The 17,500-nt window shown below is 39.3% G+C and overlaps 2 protein-coding genes across 2 annotated transcripts in view; one reads left to right on the top strand and one right to left on the bottom strand.

The window, feature by feature from the left end:
• The window catches only part of LOC138007295 (BLOC-3 complex member HPS1-like), a 28,793-nt gene extending 13,784 nt beyond the window's left edge, over positions 1-15,009 (bottom strand). The window contains exons 1-7 of the mRNA XM_068854114.1: positions 14,887-15,009; positions 12,883-13,293; positions 11,234-11,616; positions 8,824-9,292; positions 7,549-7,722; positions 5,248-5,418; positions 2,779-3,089 (exon numbers count right to left, since the gene is read on the bottom strand). Of these exons, the coding sequence (XP_068710215.1) occupies positions 2,779-3,089; positions 5,248-5,418; positions 7,549-7,722; positions 8,824-9,292; positions 11,234-11,616; positions 12,883-13,140 (1,766 nt within the window). The 5' untranslated portion in view covers positions 13,141-13,293; positions 14,887-15,009. The remainder of the gene's footprint in view (positions 1-2,778; positions 3,090-5,247; positions 5,419-7,548; positions 7,723-8,823; positions 9,293-11,233; positions 11,617-12,882; positions 13,294-14,886) is intronic.
• Positions 15,008-17,500, top strand: part of LOC138007296 (cathepsin Z-like) — a 14,740-nt gene continuing 12,247 nt past the window's right edge. Inside the window, exon 1 of the mRNA XM_068854115.1 lies at positions 15,008-15,243. Coding sequence (XP_068710216.1) covers positions 15,119-15,243 — 125 coding nt within the window. The 5' untranslated portion in view covers positions 15,008-15,118. The remainder of the gene's footprint in view (positions 15,244-17,500) is intronic.

Below are 17,500 nucleotides of genomic sequence, written 5' to 3'. Positions count from 1 at the left end.
GAAACAAAAGTTGCAGTAATTTGCACTTTCAATCTCACCGTTCACCGTAGACAACTTGAAAAAACACTTTTAGTCTTCCGGTCGGCTGGCAACTTGGAGCGAACAAAATTTAATGCACACTGTTCGAAGACAACTTGAAAACACACTTTCAATCTCCCGGTCGGCTGGCAACTTGGAGCGAACAAAATTTAATGCACACTGTTCGAAGACAACTTGAAAACACACTTTCAATCTCCCGGTCGGCTGGCAACTTGAAGACTATCTCCAACAACGTTTTACTGTAACGGCGTCGATCCAAGAAGTGCACAACGGACGTTTCAACTCCGTTTATTCGTAGTTAGAATGTAGCTAGAATACAGCTAGGTAAAACCTAAGTGACGGAAATTACAAAATGTACTTTGTAATATACGAAGCGAACAACATTAAAAATACAAGCAGAATGAGAAATAAACTTCACACTGTTCACACTGTTCATACATACGTTGTTGCTCGTTTTTTGCCATTCTGAGCATCGACACCGTCCCGTGAAAACTAAGATTAACGTGAACCAAATTCCGGACAAAAATACAAGCGCTGAAACACAACGGCGCCATTTTTCAAGAGCACATGCTTTTTTAATCCGCGCAAGGGACGATGGGTATAAAGGCGAAAACCGCTGGCTGAAAACAAAACTAAAGGTTCTGTAACATTGAATCGCAGCGAATAAATTCTTGTCTGGAAAAACAACAAGATTAACATAAACGTTCCTTACACAATCATCATCATCATCATCATCATCACCACCATAATCATAATAATAATAATAATAATAATAATAATATTATTATTATTATTATTATTAAAAGCCGACGTAGATAGACTGTATCTGAAAAGAGCAGCGGGAGGGCGTGGATTATTAAGTGTAGAAGACTGTGTGAACATTGAAGTGGGCAGTCTGTTTAGATACATTGGAGAAAGTAAGGAAAGATTACTTCGTCTCGTATCGGATGAAAATATTTTGGAGGAGGGGCCTACAAAAATAGAAGTGTCTGAAGACAGAATGTCTAAATACAAGAACAAAGCATTACATGGGCAATTTGTACGTGTCAACTTTATTTACCGCTGAGGCATTAACTGGGGACACTGCACAGATATCAACTCATATCAAACCGTAGGTTGCCTTTTGAGAAGAGGGGAAAACCGGGGTAAATGGAGAAAAACCGCTCGGAGAATAGTGATGCCTTCGAAGGAAACCCGGGCCACCTTGGTGGGAGGAGAGTGCTCCCTCCACAGTACAATCGCTGTTCCCAAATATCGCCACCGCCTCAATAAAGAGGAAGTTGACGGCTACCTTCCGAACAACAGATGGTTACTGAAGAAAAAAGAATGGAGAGTGAGCAGCGTTGGTCTCAGCGCAGAGGGGTAAACCACATTCGTGCTGCCGACACTGGATTGAGGAGCAAAGCAGAAAAGCGCGACGAGTGTTAAATCAGAGAACAAAGACCTTAAGATCTACGTTGTTGACCTCCATAAATATGCCATGGAAAACTACAAATCACGTTTTTTAAACTCTAACGTTATTGTTTCCTTCATTCCACTTGTACAAACCAGTGTACTGTCTAGGATAAACGATGAAATTGGATTTAGCCTTTGTTCACTCTAGTTTTCCAGAGCTACCTTTTCCTCATTAAATGCTAGTGTTCTAGGAGAGTTCTCATCGACTTTACCATGATCGTAACTTAAAACCACAGGGAAAATGTTTACAATCAAATTTGCTTATATTTTTTCAAAGACAGCGTTTGTATCAGGAATAGATTAATTTTAGAATCGCCAAATTTCGTTCCCAAATTTTCCGGCCACCACCATTTTGAATAATTATGAAGTGTTACAATGGCCATATAAATGTATTTACATTCGGCGGAGCTGAACTGTAAGTGAAAGCGACAAAGAATGTAAATATTTTCCTGTTGGAATGAAATGCACGGGTGCCGCTATGGCATTGAATTAGTCTATTGTTATTTAGATATATAAGGTTTGTCAGGATGTAATGTATTCATCTCAGCTCTCGAACTTTCAAATTTTACTTTAGATCACTTTGTATGTCTGGAAATCTTATATTACCTCTAACCCCAGAGGTTAGTGCGCCTGCATTTGGTTGGAGAATACGTTCCTATTTTCCCACTGGGTTTTTGGGTTTGCGTATCAGGCGGTTGCACATGCTTTAGCCTGAGTGGTTCTTACTTTATGTTTACCTTGTACCTAGTGTCTTATCTGAGCTTTGTAACGATACTCGGACGGCATTAAACACTCAGGCTCACAGTTCGAGCTGCACACCCATTCTTGTGTACGAGTCATGAATATGAATAGGAATTATCACTTTCATCTACTCTCGATTTGCTTGTTCCCCCTTAGCCGGCGACTAGAAGATCGTGGCCACGCCAAGCTCACTAAAACGTTTGAGCTTGCTCAGGAGCAATGTATTCACACACGCGATTTGTAGTGTATTAGACCGTAAACCGCGCTTTTGGGCCCTGTGTTCAGTGTGTTTGCGAGTGGAAAGCCACGTTGCACGTTTAAGTTCAGTAGTTGCGTTTTCTCGGAATTATCCTGTAACATCGAGGTATTTCACATGATTTACAAGACGATTTAAAATCGACCTATCGCATATGAAGCGTCCTTTAGCAATTACCTTTGAATCCTCTTCACTAAGGAGATACAAAGCCACATTTCATAGACAAATCAGAATGGTCCTCAATTCGTGTTACCTTTTCGTCAAAAGTACTTTTATTAAAAGGATACGTTGTCATTGTAACGTTTCTCTGTCCTTTGACAAGCAAGTAATCCTCGAAATCTGCCAGCTGAGTTTGAAGCATCATCTTGATTTGCGCAATGGTTTGGACTTGCTGTGCACTGATAGCAGACTCGCCTTTGTTCGTACAGAACAGCACGCCAAACAGTGATTTTAGACTTCTTGCCATTTCCCCAACAGATGCTTCAAGTTGAGGAGACATCTCCGTACCAACTGGAGAAACGAGAAAGCTCGCTAAATTGCCTCTTTTAACCAGTTCCCAGCGGTAGCATAATGTACGGATCTGGTTCTCAACAGCAACCTAGAAAAGGTCAGATGTGCAGTCAAGATTAAGTTTGGAAAATGTGCTTGTATTCGTAATAAAGGGTCTTATTGCCACGCTTCCGGCAATGAACCAGTCATTTTGTATAGACAGGGCAACGGAACTGGTTGTGAACGAGCTGAAAAAAATATATGGCGGCCACAAATGGAGATACCATGTAGCCCTCCACAACCGCTTATTTGTTTGGATCGATGCGGGACACAGTTCTTAAGTGTTTGGGTTCATCGTCTCCTTTGCATAGCTTCGTGTCAATTATCTTCCGAACCAATTCTGGTGATGGTAACAATTGGGTCTTCTGTGTCCTCCTGGTACTCCAAAATTTACCCATAAAAAGTGAAGGGATCCACTTTGCTATTGGAGCAACCGAAAAGTTATTCTTGTCGATATAAATGGAAAATACAAAATTTAGGGTTTGACGGCAAAAAGAGATTGCAGATCTGACAAAGGTTACATCAACGAACCGTATCAAGCATTTCCTAAAGTCTCCAAAAAAAAAATCCCGCAGGCACTGTCAAGGAAACCCCTATAGACGGCGAATCAATTGAAAGCTTATGCAAGATTTTTAGCCCATCAACCTTAAGGTAAAAAAGAGTGTATGTAAATTCTAATACTTCAGTACCTTTTTTTGTCGCGGGCTCTTATAAGCAAAACGGTTGGCCGGGAATCGTTCGATACCAAAGCGCTCTCCAAACTTGCAAAGAAGCGCAGTTTTCCCAAACGGGGACATTTTCACACGCCAACTTACAAACGCAAGGCTGTCCGCTTATAAAGTTAACGGTCATGATCGCGATAGCTGCTTTCCTTTTTAACTTGTCTTCACTCAACCACATTTATATTGCTAAGTATGTTTTCCATCGTGATTAGAGATAATTAGTTTAAAAATGTGGAAGACTCTACTACCCTGGAATGCGAACTGTGTTTAATTAGATGGGACGAATTCGGTAGCTACTTTAAAGCAATGTGCGTAGGCATTTTCAAAAAAACTAAAACAAATATGAGGAAGGTCATGACTTAGTACTGAAAACATCTTTTAAACTTTTACTACGAAATAGAAACATTGGTTTTGCCACTGCAGAGTTTCAGTTTTAACTTCAACCCCAGAGTAAATGTCACACTCTCCCGCAGGAGAGACTTTCTGTCCAAGTGGGAGGAAAATATGTTAGTACTAACTCTCTACTCGTTTCTGCTCCCGGCGACTCGATTGTTTCTGCAGCTTATAACTTTTTTTTCCGATTTTCTTTTTGTTGTTTTTGCTTTGACGGTAAACAGAGATAAAAAGGGGACGGCCCAGGTAAGGGTAGAAAGACGCGGCCGCTGGTGACAAGAGCGAACAGGCTCTCACTGTAAACATAAGGAATATGCCGACCACTTGAGTGCTTGCTTTTCCATATGCAAAAATGGGTGGGGAAAAAAAAGGAAAGAAAAGGAACTTTCTCGTTCTAGCGTTGGAGCACTAATTGGGGACACGCAAATCACTGAAGTCAAATGTTGGTTTTTGAGGAGAGGGGAAAACCGGAGTACCCGGAGAAAAAACCTCTCGGTGCAGAAAAGAGAACCAACAAACTCAACCCACATGACGCCGAGTCTGGAATCGAATCCGGGCCACATTGGTGGGAGGCGAATGTTCTCACCACTGCGCCATCCCTGCAACCCCTTTTTGGCCGTGAACAGGGTTGTCTGTGAAGAAGTCCGCATGGTAGTCGACCACGCAGGGCAAGGGAATGGTGGATGGAGTGGGAGCAATGCTTTTAAATTTCACCTAATATAAGAACTGTGATTGACCTAAGCTGCGTGCTTCACAGCAGCTCAAAGCAATGAGCTTACGTTAGCTTGCATTGGTGCAAACGTACATAATGAACAAGTGCGCCTTACAGTACGTAGTCCAAAGCTCTGTGCTGACGTCACCGGAAACATTGATAAATGGTCGTTTCGCAAGAAAACTTAACAGATAACTACACTTTTTCTATCATAAAACAAATCTTAAAAAGTCTTTACGGTGCTTTGTTCTGTTATAAGGCACGCAAGGATATGAAGAACAAAATGCTGTTTGCTTGTTCTTGTTTTCTAACACGAAAAAGGACGTCAACGGCTTTCTCGTTTGTAAATTGTTATTTTCGCACATCTGTACCCTTCCTACCCCAAGAGTGGTCCTCAATGCTTCTAGAACTTTCCTAACAGAGGTTTCCAATCTCTCCATAAGGACTTGAGCCTGCTGTTGTGTTCGCCGACTCTGTCCAGCAGAAGGCTTGATACAAGCCAATGACTGTAATGTTTGGTAAATATGCAATGCAACAGCACTTTGCTTTGTCTGTAAAAAACACAATAACAGAAATGCAAATCATGTCCTTCCTGGAAATAAAAAAATGCCAGGTTTTCAACTTTGTCAAAAGTTGCTGCAAAATTAATTTTCTATGTCAGAAAGCTCAGCCCATACTTAATTGATGGGGGCCCTCTATTGCTATGCTCAGCCACTACGATTTCAAGCAAGGTCATTCGTTTGCCATCGTCCATGTACATGTACAATTTCGGGACTACTTGAGAAGGTTGCTTGGGAAATTGATTTTTGTGCATTTAATTGAATTAGGGAATAAAAATATGTCATTTTCTTGCACAACACCAGGCCAGAAGAATGGTGCCTACTTCCCTACCATCTCCTCCTAGCTACTAGACAGTGAGTGCGGTTCTTTAACATTTCACAAAGACTCATTATGAGCAAGAACTGTGACCCAGGACCTACAGTCTTATAGTTCTGACATACAAAACGCTTTGGAAGTCTTACCCCTTTCAAACGTAATTACAAAAGCAGCACTTCCTCATCAGTTACGACAAGCCAACCAGTCGGTATACTACCAGTAGTCTCCCTTTTGCTCAAAATCGTTGAAAAGAATGAGCATTCATGATGGCTGAAACTGCAGGTTGCAAATACCGCGGTCATTTGTGAAGCGAGTCTCTCTTTTCACTCCAACCAATGCCCGCAGTATTTGTGACCCGCAGTTTCAGCCATTAAAAGTTCAAAGTACGCATTCGTTTCAACGATTCTAGAGCAAAAGAGAGACTGTCCACAGTCTAACCAGTCGGCAAATTATCAGATGACTCGCGATCGTAAACCCGCAGGGATAGGATCCTTTGCCCCAAACCAACTCCTAATTTTAAAAGGGGTGAGCACCAACTTAATTTCCAGGTCGCTGCAAAATTTGTTGACTAATTTCTTAATTCTGGTATCAAGTTTTACCGTAGATATGTCGACGACACCTTTGCTTCGTTTAATACCGAGCAGGATGCTTTATCTTTCTTTAGTTATATCAACAGCCAGCATCCTAACGTCAAGTTTACTATGGAGAAGGAAGAAAACCACAAGCTTCCCTTCTTAGATGTGCTTTTAGATAACCATAGTAATCAGGGCATTATTACCTCGGTTTTCCACAAGAAGACCTACACCGGTCTTCTCACTAATTATTACAGCTTTGTACCTTTCAGTTACAAATTAGGACTAGTACGCACTCTGGTTGACCGAGTATTTAAAATTAATAATACTTGGACTGGTTTTCACTTGGACATAAGCAACCTCACCAAAACATTAAGGAAGAATTGTTTCCTTCTAGCGTTATCGAGAATGTTGTTAGAAAATTTCTCAACAATTACTTTACCTCCGATTCCTCTCAGAGTGTTGCTTGGAAGGACAATTGTTTGTATTTTAAATTACCGTACATCGGTCCCTTTTCCATCATAACTAAACGCAGAATTAAGAAATTAGTCAACAAATTTTGCAGTGACCTGGAAATTAAGTTGGTGTTGACCCCGTTTAAAATTAGGAGTTGGTTTGGGGCGAAGGATCCTATCCCTGCGGGTTTACGATCGCGAGTCATTTACAAGTTTTCATGTGCAGGCTGTAATGCCTGTTATATTGGTGAAACCAATAGACATTTCGCCACTCGGATCCGTGAACATCTCGCCTCCGACAAACATTCCCACATATTTAAGCACTTGAGAGGTTCTGAAAATTGTCGCTCCCGGTGTTCAGAAGACTGTTTTAAAATCCTCGACTCTGCTTCCACACGTTTCCAATTGAAAATCAAAGAAGCCATGCATATCCTTTGGGAGCAGCCATCTTTAAATTCCCAAGTCAAACATCTTAATTTATCCCTTTCGTACTAATTAGTTTCTTTTCTTAGCCTAAACAGTTTCTGTTTTGTTTTGTGGCTGGGTGTTTTTATTCTGTTCTCGCCTTCATCCTTAATTATTCATGTTATATCTCACTTTGTTACACTATTTATTGCTCAACTTTAGTTTATTTCTCATTTGTCAACTGACGATGGATGATGTTTCATCCGAAACATGTATTGATTAAATATGAATTTCAAAAACATCGTATGGATCATCAAAGCGATATTATTATTATTATTATTATTATTAGGCCTTGATTATAGTATTAGCTTACCTCGCTCACAAGGACCAGCACTGTCCCTGTACCAAGGCGAACAAAGTGAAGTTCGTGAGGTAGATAAGGACACTTGTCAGAACTTAAGAACACTGGCTGACGGTAATATTCATGCTGCCTATCAGAGATCTCAAGCTCATCTTCATCAGTCTCACCTACTGTTTCTTCTGCCCTCTACAATACAATAATACAAGAAAATTAAAACAAATACAGTCTGTGTCCTTAATCCAATCTAATAGGATATTTGGGTTCATTACATCAAGTATCGTAGAGATCAATCTGTAACCAGCCAAACTGTTCTGAAAGTTCTAATTTAAACTTACACAAGGTTCAGACCTTACATGCTTGTGACAATGACCGAGACATTGGTGATAGTTATATTATTTTAGGAAAGAACATTCTGGATTGAGCTGTGTCATGAGTCAACAAAGAAATAAGACATCACCCAGTATATGAATTGAAACGTTTACATGATATATGATTCAGTCAGAGTGCAATTATCTTGAAAGCTTGTAATTATGTAGTGAGCTGTGAAAGATTAAAAAAATTAATCTGTTCTTCAGATTCCAGTGCCACGTGCAGGACACATTATGACTCTTCTTTCATTCTTTCTGTTTGAAATATTGCATCTTGTTATTAATGATAATTTATTATTGACAACTGGCAACAAAACATGTTGTATAATGCAACACCTACTGTTGTTGCCCTTAGGGTTTTTGTCTTGACACAAAGACATGGACACAGCCTTGCTTCTAATCAAGCCAAGGTGAAAGAATAGGCCAATGGCATACTACTGGACAATCAAATGGGTCACCAGCTGCATGTACACAATCCCCCCAAGGGAACATAAGTTCTATTTCATACCCCCCCCCTCCCCCCCCAAGCCCCTACCAAGTGACCTGCTTCTAGATGTTCTTCTCCAGAAGGTGCTCTTTCCCATGTGCTATTAAAATATAACATAATTTCCAAACTCATTATTATTTCTAACATCATTTTCTTCATGACCTAAATTAATACCAATCACGGTTTAGCCTGCTGGTTCGGGCCTTGGGCGGGTCATTGTGTTGTGTTCTTGGGCAAAACACTTTGCTCTAAAAGTGCCTCTCTTCACCCAGGTGTATAAATGGTTATCGACAAATTTGATGCTGGGGATAACCCTGCGATAGACTAGCATCCCATCCAGGGGGGAGTAGGAATACTCCTAGTCGCTTCATGCTACAGTAACCGGAGATAAGCGCCGGCCTGATGGTCCACTAGACTCATAGCAGACTTTACCATTTTCCTCAAGATTTCAGGAGTAGCGGCTGTTGGTGTGAAAAAATGTTCCTTAAGAATTGTAGTCTTTCCAGTCTTTGATGTGGCTTCTGCCCTTTTCTGGATTGGACTCATGTGAGTTGGTGATGACGGAGGCGAATAAAACTCATCTTCAAGAGACGAGCCAGGGTAACACAGATCCTCAGTTCCCTCATTTGTTCTCTGTGAAGACTTTTTGATGTCAACAGGATTTGAATGTGTAGAGGTAACTGAACAATGTCTCTGCATGTAGGGACCTTCCTGTTTCAGTGAGTCAGCGAAAATATGATGCAACGTGGATGAACATCCTTTGTGGACCACTGAGTGAGCCATTGGTGGTGGAGTCCTATTAAGTGATAGTGGTATGGGTTGCTTGGAGTGTGGGAAGATGTTATGAAGGAGGACAGTAATCATGAGGATGTCAACTGCTTTCAGCTCCGAGGCATTTCGACTAAAAACACAAGAAAGAGAGCTAGAATCAGTTGATCAAAATTAATACAAAGGCCCACTACCACAATAATGACTTAGTGGGGGAAGTCCTTTTATTAAAAAAGACATTATTATGTGGTCTTTCTGACCATGATGGCTACACCAACAACACTGACACAAAAAAATGATGTTGCTTGTGGTTTTCACTCAGCATTAGCAACCATTTTTTTAATCCAAATGAAAGAAAAAGTTTGCATACAAATAGAGCTTAAGTGCGAAAGATTAGTCAGGCTCACAAATATAGCCTCTGTTTCTTTATTTAGGGCCAAATCACTTTAGAACCAGACAAATCAAAACTTGTTTACTTATTGCCAAAAACCTGTCGTCGCTTGACTTGTCCTAGAGCGATTATGAATTTTTGAGTCTGCTAAACATTCCAGAGGACAGCCAAACTTCAAAGGGACCAAGGGACCAATGGAGCCAAACAACTGAGAATACAATAACTGGTTATCTTTGGATGTTGTCCTTCAGTAGCATTTTGACTAAAAGAATAAAACTAATGTGGCCTTGAACTACTGTAAAATACTAAAACACTAAAAGTCCAAGCTTTCGCTACTCAATGGCATCATCAGGGATGTCCCTGATTAGTCACAGGGTTAATTCCCATAATTATGTTACACTAGAATTTGGGTTTAAACATTTCGGATTTGTCAAACATCAGTGCTGGAAATAATAGTCGGTCATCTGACATTGTTCGACCAAATTTTGAAAATGTCCGGCCAATTTCACATTATGATCGGACACGATGACCAAACATATCACCAGCACATCTTGAGTTCTCTTCTTCAAGGTGTTGTCAGTCAATAAATTATGTCCGGTCCAATTTGTCAAATGTCCGACCAAAAGGAAGATTTGAAAGGACATATGTCCTCTGAATAAAGAAAAATTATTTCCAGCACAGACTGAAGATAAACAAAACGCTAGTGTGATGGCACATGGAGAACAGTCAAATTGTCAGAAGGCAAACTTCGGCTAAATTCTGCGGAGTTTATTGCAGGACATCTGAAATGTCTGGCTCTAGATTATGCGATTCAGCCCTTTGTGACGCCAACATGACCACCATGATGTCAAGTTGAAAATTATTGGTTTCATGTCTCCTACATATCACTCAATTATCTAGAAACTGAAATGAGAATAATGAAGTAATCAGATGAATGCCCAATTTTGATATCCAATATGAATCATCCCTTTAAGTCTAAGAATTTGCTATTTCTTTCCAACAATAAAGTTACAGTTAGTTTTAGTGATATTTTTAGGTTCGGGTAAGGAACTTTAGGAAGGAAAAGGAAAGGTTCAACTTTCTTTAAGTGTGTAGTCATTCTAGTGCTGAAGCATTAATTGGGGACACTATAAAATGAAATGAACAATTAACACAAATCAAGTCAAATGTTGGTTTTGGAGGAGAGGGCAAACCAGGGTACCCGGAAAAAATCTTTCTTTGCAAAGTAGAGAACCAACAAACTCGACCCACATGTGACACCAAGTCTGGGAATAGAGCCCGGGCCACACTGGGGGTAGGCGAGTGCTCTCACCACTGTGCCATCCCTGCACCAAAATCTGGAGCAGTTTATCTTCACTCAAGAAGCAGAGTTCAGTGGACACTTTGTGACATAAATTGTCTGCATTATTTCCTATAAAGGAGTGATGCTGAAGATGGGGACAGTGGACAGTTCATGACAGCTATTAAACCTACATGTACATGTAGTGTGCATCTGATTGCTTGCATTTCTGGACAAGTCTGCATATTATGGTATGCATTTTAGTAGACTCAGTTGCCATACTCTGCAAAACAACTTATTTAGTCTTCACATTTGAAGTTTTGAGCAAAATACAGTAAGAGGATTCAAACAGCAGTGAATCGTTCATTCTCCCACCTGACATGACAACCAAAGTGACATCTTACCTTGAGTACAAAGCGAGAAGCTTGGTGTTAACAAGCAGCAATGCATGTACCACATTTTGGTTACCTTTACTCCTGGCCATACTAAGTGCAGTGTTCAACAAACTTATACTCATCTCGCTGAGGCTGTGATTTACATGTATGCGCTCAACTGCTTCAACCAAGAAGCTCTGCTGCTGAGATGACAGGAACACCCATGAATCTATTAAACTCCCCAGTGTTTTCCACGCCTTTTTCTGCGCTGACAATATTTCAGGTTTGAGAAGGTCAAGTGATGCTCCATAATGCATAGTTGTTAATTTGTATAAAACAGATAGTTTCCTTTTCAGAAAATCTTCCGATTCCTCACCGTCGCCATTTACTGCTGTAAACACCAGGTCATCAAACTAGATACAAAAAAACATGGCATTAAATTCTTGATTCAAGAAGTGGTTCCATTGTCCCTTGCATTACAACCAGAAGAGATGTCAATTCACAACTGCAAATTTGATTTCCATAATTAATTGAACAAGAGGCAAGAAGTGGTTTACCCTCTGACTGAATGCCAGTTCAAACGTTTGAGGTTTGCATGTTAGATAAAACAATCAGATATAACATTTTTTTTTTTTCGGGCCTCTTTACATTTGCTGAAGATGTTCCACTTACTACAATGAATGTTTCTTTGGAATCATTGCATATTTTCCGGCATATCCACAAGATTCACAAAAATCAATTTCCCCTTGTAGTGTTTCTGTTGCCTTTTTAAAAAAAATAATAACAATCACTGTAAAAGAAATTAATCAGGAAATAAGCAAATTAAATAGTATAAAAAATATTGAAGTCTGAGAGAATTTACTTATTGCCCCATAAAATTATGTGCGGAAAAGTCACACAGAGCTGCATCCCAACTCTCGTCCTGTGGCTACTCGAGTCTTGAAATTCAAGTTCTGAAACCCAAGTTGATGTACTCAGTACAACTATTATTACAGTCTTTGGAAATAATGCATTTCTCAAGCCAATAATTTCAATTTTACATCAAACCACAATTTAAAATCTGACTTTCGATTGGATTATGGTTGCATAGCTTCTTGCACCAGAAGGGCAGATCTGATATAAACTTTGATAGAAGTGTACAAAAGCTGTTGAATTCTTACATTCTACTGATACCAAATATGGTAGTAGTCAAGACAATAAGGCTAGATTTCATCCAAGAAAGGCATTATAATTGAAAGTTAACTTATACTCCATTTGCAATTTTGTCTTACACCAAATGGTAATTATTGTTATTCAATGAGTGATAAACATTTTATCCATGTGATTCATCTTTCTAACAATAATTCAGTTCAACAAAAATTAATTACTATACATCGGTTTTGCATCAAGTTTATCTGTGATAGAACATTGGGCTTGTATTACTGGAGGGTGTAAACTACAGGTTGCAAGTTGGACGTTATAATACTAGGGTTGCAGGTCATTGTTCATAGCTGAAACAACCCAAACCTTTGCTACTGCTAACACTAAGGCTAATTACACTATGCTTTAGATAATGTTTAATCCTAAGGTTAGCATTAAATTTTTGTAAAGGTTTGAGTTCTTTCAGTTATGGTAAAACAATGACCTGCAACCTGCACTTTACACTTGTATTGCACTGCATAATAATTAGCCATACAAACCTGCTGAAAGACAAACAATGTGCCATCTTCACAGAGGATTGATGAATAAGGGTTTCCCAAATCACTCATGTAAGTTAATGATGTAATCATTGGTGAAAGTAATTGAGACAATGCAGACATATCCATTTCAGCATCATTATGGTCTTTATCAATGAAACAAGCATCATGTGAAAGCTTATTGACGTGTTTGATAAATCCCTTGTCAGCATGGATAAAAATTATATCAGGTAATGAGCTTATTATCAGGATACCCTTCATTCTTTCTTGTTCATATTCCTTGAATGGCTGCAAGTTGTAATATTGTAACAGGCCTGTTAACTGCAGTAAGAGGAATTTTCTGGACAGCTACCAGTAGATAACTTGAAATTCAACATAATTTATAATGGTAGTGGTCCTTCATCACAATTTCACCTGAAATAAAATTTTAAAAGGCATAGTCTTTTTTAAAATGTTGCTTGCAACCTGGTGACAAAAGTATTAAGAGACGTTAGGATTAGGGGTGTGTTATTAAGATAAATTTTATCTTAATAACACATGACTTATTTCAAGGATCATAAGACATGCACCTGATAATGACAACATTGACCTCTACATTGTAGAGGATAAAACAGATTAAATTATGAGAATGCTGTATAAAAAGCCATATAGTAACAGTAATTTCTATTAATAACAGATAATCTTGACCTGAGCTGAGGAAGATGCAGAAAGTTATCTACGTGTAATAAAATAGTTTGAACAATGCTTGTGCTTCAATTAAAAGGTTGCAGGGTTGGTGCAGTGGCGACAGCACTTGCCTCCCATCAATGTGACCCAGGTTCGATTCCCAGACCTGACCCCATATAAATTGGGTTGAGTTTGTGTTGGTTCTCTACTCTGCTTCAAGGATTTTTCTCCGGGTTCTCCAGTCTTCTTCCCTCAGCAAAAACCAGCATACAGCTGATTCCAGCTGGCTGTAAGCTGTGCTCCAAGGTCATACACCCAGGTGATGTGACGCTCTGGTTCTACTATTGAGCACTCTATCAGCAGACGTGCAAATGAAATGGTAAAATCATATATATAATTTTTTTTTTCACAAGCATCCAACACATTGTTTAAAAAACTCTCTCGGTAACCTTATACTTAAACACAAGAGAAAAGACAAGTTTTAAACAAAAACCCCTATGTTTCGGTGGCAAACAGCTACCTACATCAGGGTGAATGACACCCTGCTAGCAGAGCCTTTCTTTTGTATGCTCGATTTTGGCATTCTCGAGAAAGGCTCTGCATGAATCGAGTAAGATCTTTATTGAATATGCGCTGCATGTTGCCAGGATACAGTCTCGAACCAAAGCCTAATATGCCAGATCTCGCCGCTATCTTGGTTTTTCATGGTACAGCGGGCTCAATTATAACCATCGGTTTTGTCACTAAACGGACGCTCGCACTGGAAAAACCGGTTTGACGAGAGAAAACAAGATTGACTAGTCCAGAAGTTCGGGCTGAGGCGGCTTCAAAGAGTTGACGCGATTCGGGCAGAGCCTCCTTTTCTCCTCCTCAGTAAAGAAAAAGACAAAAGGAGGCTCTGCTTGCAGGGTGGGTGAATGACCGTTACACCCTCAAGCGTTCTTATATAATTTCAAAAGTGAGGTAACAAATAATACAATTTCAAAATAACATACAAATACATAGTTATTGAGAAAAAGGAAACCCAGGGGATTTTATGTATATACATATATACATAAAATAATGCGCGTGCGAAATAATGAAAACATCTGTGTTCGTACATGATAAGTTTTTAAGCTGCAAAAAATGGCTACCGAACCCGAACCTTGCGATGGTTCTGGCTACTGGTAAAACAGAAAATATATAAATAAAATTATATCCTCACAATCGCACAACCAGCGTAACTTTCATTATTACAGGGATTTTGTTTTTTTTATAGAAAAGCTTGCTCACATTACAGATTTGTCTCCTAAATTTATAGGTGATTACTATAATATCATTCAACGCAAAATTTTACTCAACCTGCAATTTTAGAGTGCTAATCGAACTGGAGGAAAGCCAATTCATACAGAAATCGAGTCGCCATCTTGACCGTGATATCCAATTGTGAGCTGGGTCAAGGTAAAGTCACGTGGGTTAGTCCCGTGATGAGCACGAGAACAACAACAACAACAACAAAGCCGGGTACGAAAGGGTCTTCCTGTCCTCGTGAAATCACTTCAGTTTTCAACTTCTTCGTTCAGTCGTCCTAAAAATGAAGTTCCTTTTACTATTGCTCAGCATACTGGGACTTTCTTCGAGTCTCAAGTTCCCCAGCCGCAGATACAACCACAATGCTTGCTACAAACCTGAATTTGACAAAGGGAAAGAGGAAGTCATGTAAGTCAGTTTTGGTCTGATCTTCTGTGCTGATGAAAATGCGAAATCCTTCAAATTGTGAAATCATTTTCGTCGAGAACTAGTTATTTAGCTCTAAGGCTGCTTTGATGGATAAGTCAGATATCATAGTCATAGTTCAGGTCACAATTTTCATATCGTTGCGTAATAATAAATCGCATTTTAATTGTTCTCATATAAATGAATCAGCAAAATTTTCGCTATCTCAGTTGTAGTTTAGGGGAGTTCGCACCTCGGTTTTTACTGGGTTGCCTATGGGCAAACCAGTCGAGGTCTACGTTTAGTTTGTTTGTTTTCTTTTTTTTTTTCTTTTTTTTCTTTTTTTTTTTTTTTTTTTTTTTTTTCCGTGTCGGTAAAAGTCTTGCCTGTCACTCCCCTGGTAAGTAGTGTCTTTGTGTATAGAGCCTTCTGCGCGTATTTTCTTAGGATCGAGAGGGTAGTGGAACTGCGTAGATTTCTCTTGTGGACACAGTAGAATCATTAACTTAGCCTGCAATGGCGTCGAAAGTCATGCAACGCGAATGGCGTTTTAGTGGATCCTTAAACAAAATATACCCTTATGGAGCTCAATAATGGAAAGTCGGTTGGATAAACTAGGCATGAATCTCAAAAGTGACGAGTACTGGACTTCGACAACAATCTATCGCCCGTCGAGACGAAATCAAAGTGAGCAGTATTTACCTGAAGTACATGGTAATTTGACACAATTGAGTTTCTTGTCTTCACGCACGCAATCAAATAGGAAGAGGTTTTCGCCTCTAAGAGCAAATATGTTGTTTGTTTCAATAAAATTTTCGCTGGAAAAGGATTCTGTGGTATTTTCTGCCTTTGTGAATTATAATATCATGTTGTGTATTGAATTTTCGAGCTTAAGGTTCAAATGTGATATGGGAGAAGTTTTTTAGTATTGCTCTGTAAGCAGGAAGGGTTCACAGGCCTGTTGGAAGCGTGCTTGAGTTTCAACAAAATGAGGCCCAAAATCAGTGAAAACTTGTGATGCAAATGAATAATAAAGTAGCTGCTATTTCCAAAATGATGGAATTACCTGGTGATAAATAACGTCGTATGCGTCTTGGAGAGTAAATTTTGACTTTGCATAAACAAGAGTTGGGCGATTGTGATCTTTGTTTTGACTTCGCTCATTTCATTGTCAAACTTTATAACACTTGACAGAAAAAGAAACTTACAAAAACCCGGTATCTTGCCATCATTTGACACAGATGCTTCACTGTTTGGCGAGTAAACATGCCACGGTAACTTAATCACGGCGCCCGCTGAATTCCGGCCATGTCACTTTCGATTTTGCAATTTACTTGAACGTAGCAAAAATCTCCCAAAATGTTTGTCGCTGATCGTAACTTTTTATATTCTATAGATCGTTTTCACGTGACGTCATCACCTTCCAAAATATAAAACTAAAGATCCACCAAAGTTTTTATCCTCATCAGGCATAAGAGGCGGCATATCTATATCTGTTGACAATTTCACAGCTCAATAGCGTGCTTCGTTTGGAAACCAGAGCATTTTGAATTTCCGGATTATGTAGGTGCGTGACACAAAGCTACGATCAAGTTTGTTGAAAAATATATACTTATCTCATGATTTTGAGCCCTTTTAGAAGTTAGAGCATTAGGAAAAGTGCTTATGTAAATGCTTGTTTTTTCAGTAGTGATAATCAGTCGCCTAGATAGCCAAAGTCAGTTCCAGATGTTTACACTATTTTCCGGCTACCACTGAGGTACACCAATATGGCGTTTTCATACTGGGCTCTGTAAATTTCTGCGAAACATTTCGACAAATATCTGAAGTTTGGGGAAACGCAGAGGCCTAAAACTTGGACAAGTGTCTTATTTCTTTATCTTCTATAAGATTTATAACAATTTCTTAGCGTTTTGCACTGGATAGTTTTTGATTTATTTTTTTTATTGCGTGACAGTGAAAACGATCTATATTCAAGGTTCAAAATTAATGTTGTTTTCATGTCGTAAATATTTTATTCTCGATCGACCGTCCGGGAAACTTCCTTCTGCTCTTTCTGAAAACTGTGTATCAATATTTATTTGCTTTTTCATCAATATTTGTTTTGCATAAAGCACGCTAACAGAATCTGTACCTTGCTGAGTTCGCATTTGTTAGCGTTAATAGTATTTTCGGTCAGATGTTTCTGTTTTTTATGAGGGGTTTATTGTTTTGGTCTCCCATCCCAACACTAACCCTGCGAAACAGGGCTTGACTTCAG

This window comes from Montipora foliosa, chromosome 6 (assembly GCF_036669935.1).
Source record: "Montipora foliosa isolate CH-2021 chromosome 6, ASM3666993v2, whole genome shotgun sequence".
Taxonomy (NCBI): domain Eukaryota; kingdom Metazoa; phylum Cnidaria; class Anthozoa; order Scleractinia; family Acroporidae; genus Montipora; species Montipora foliosa.
Note: the sequence above shows the minus strand (reverse complement) of the source record. Positions and strands in the feature narration are given on the sequence as shown.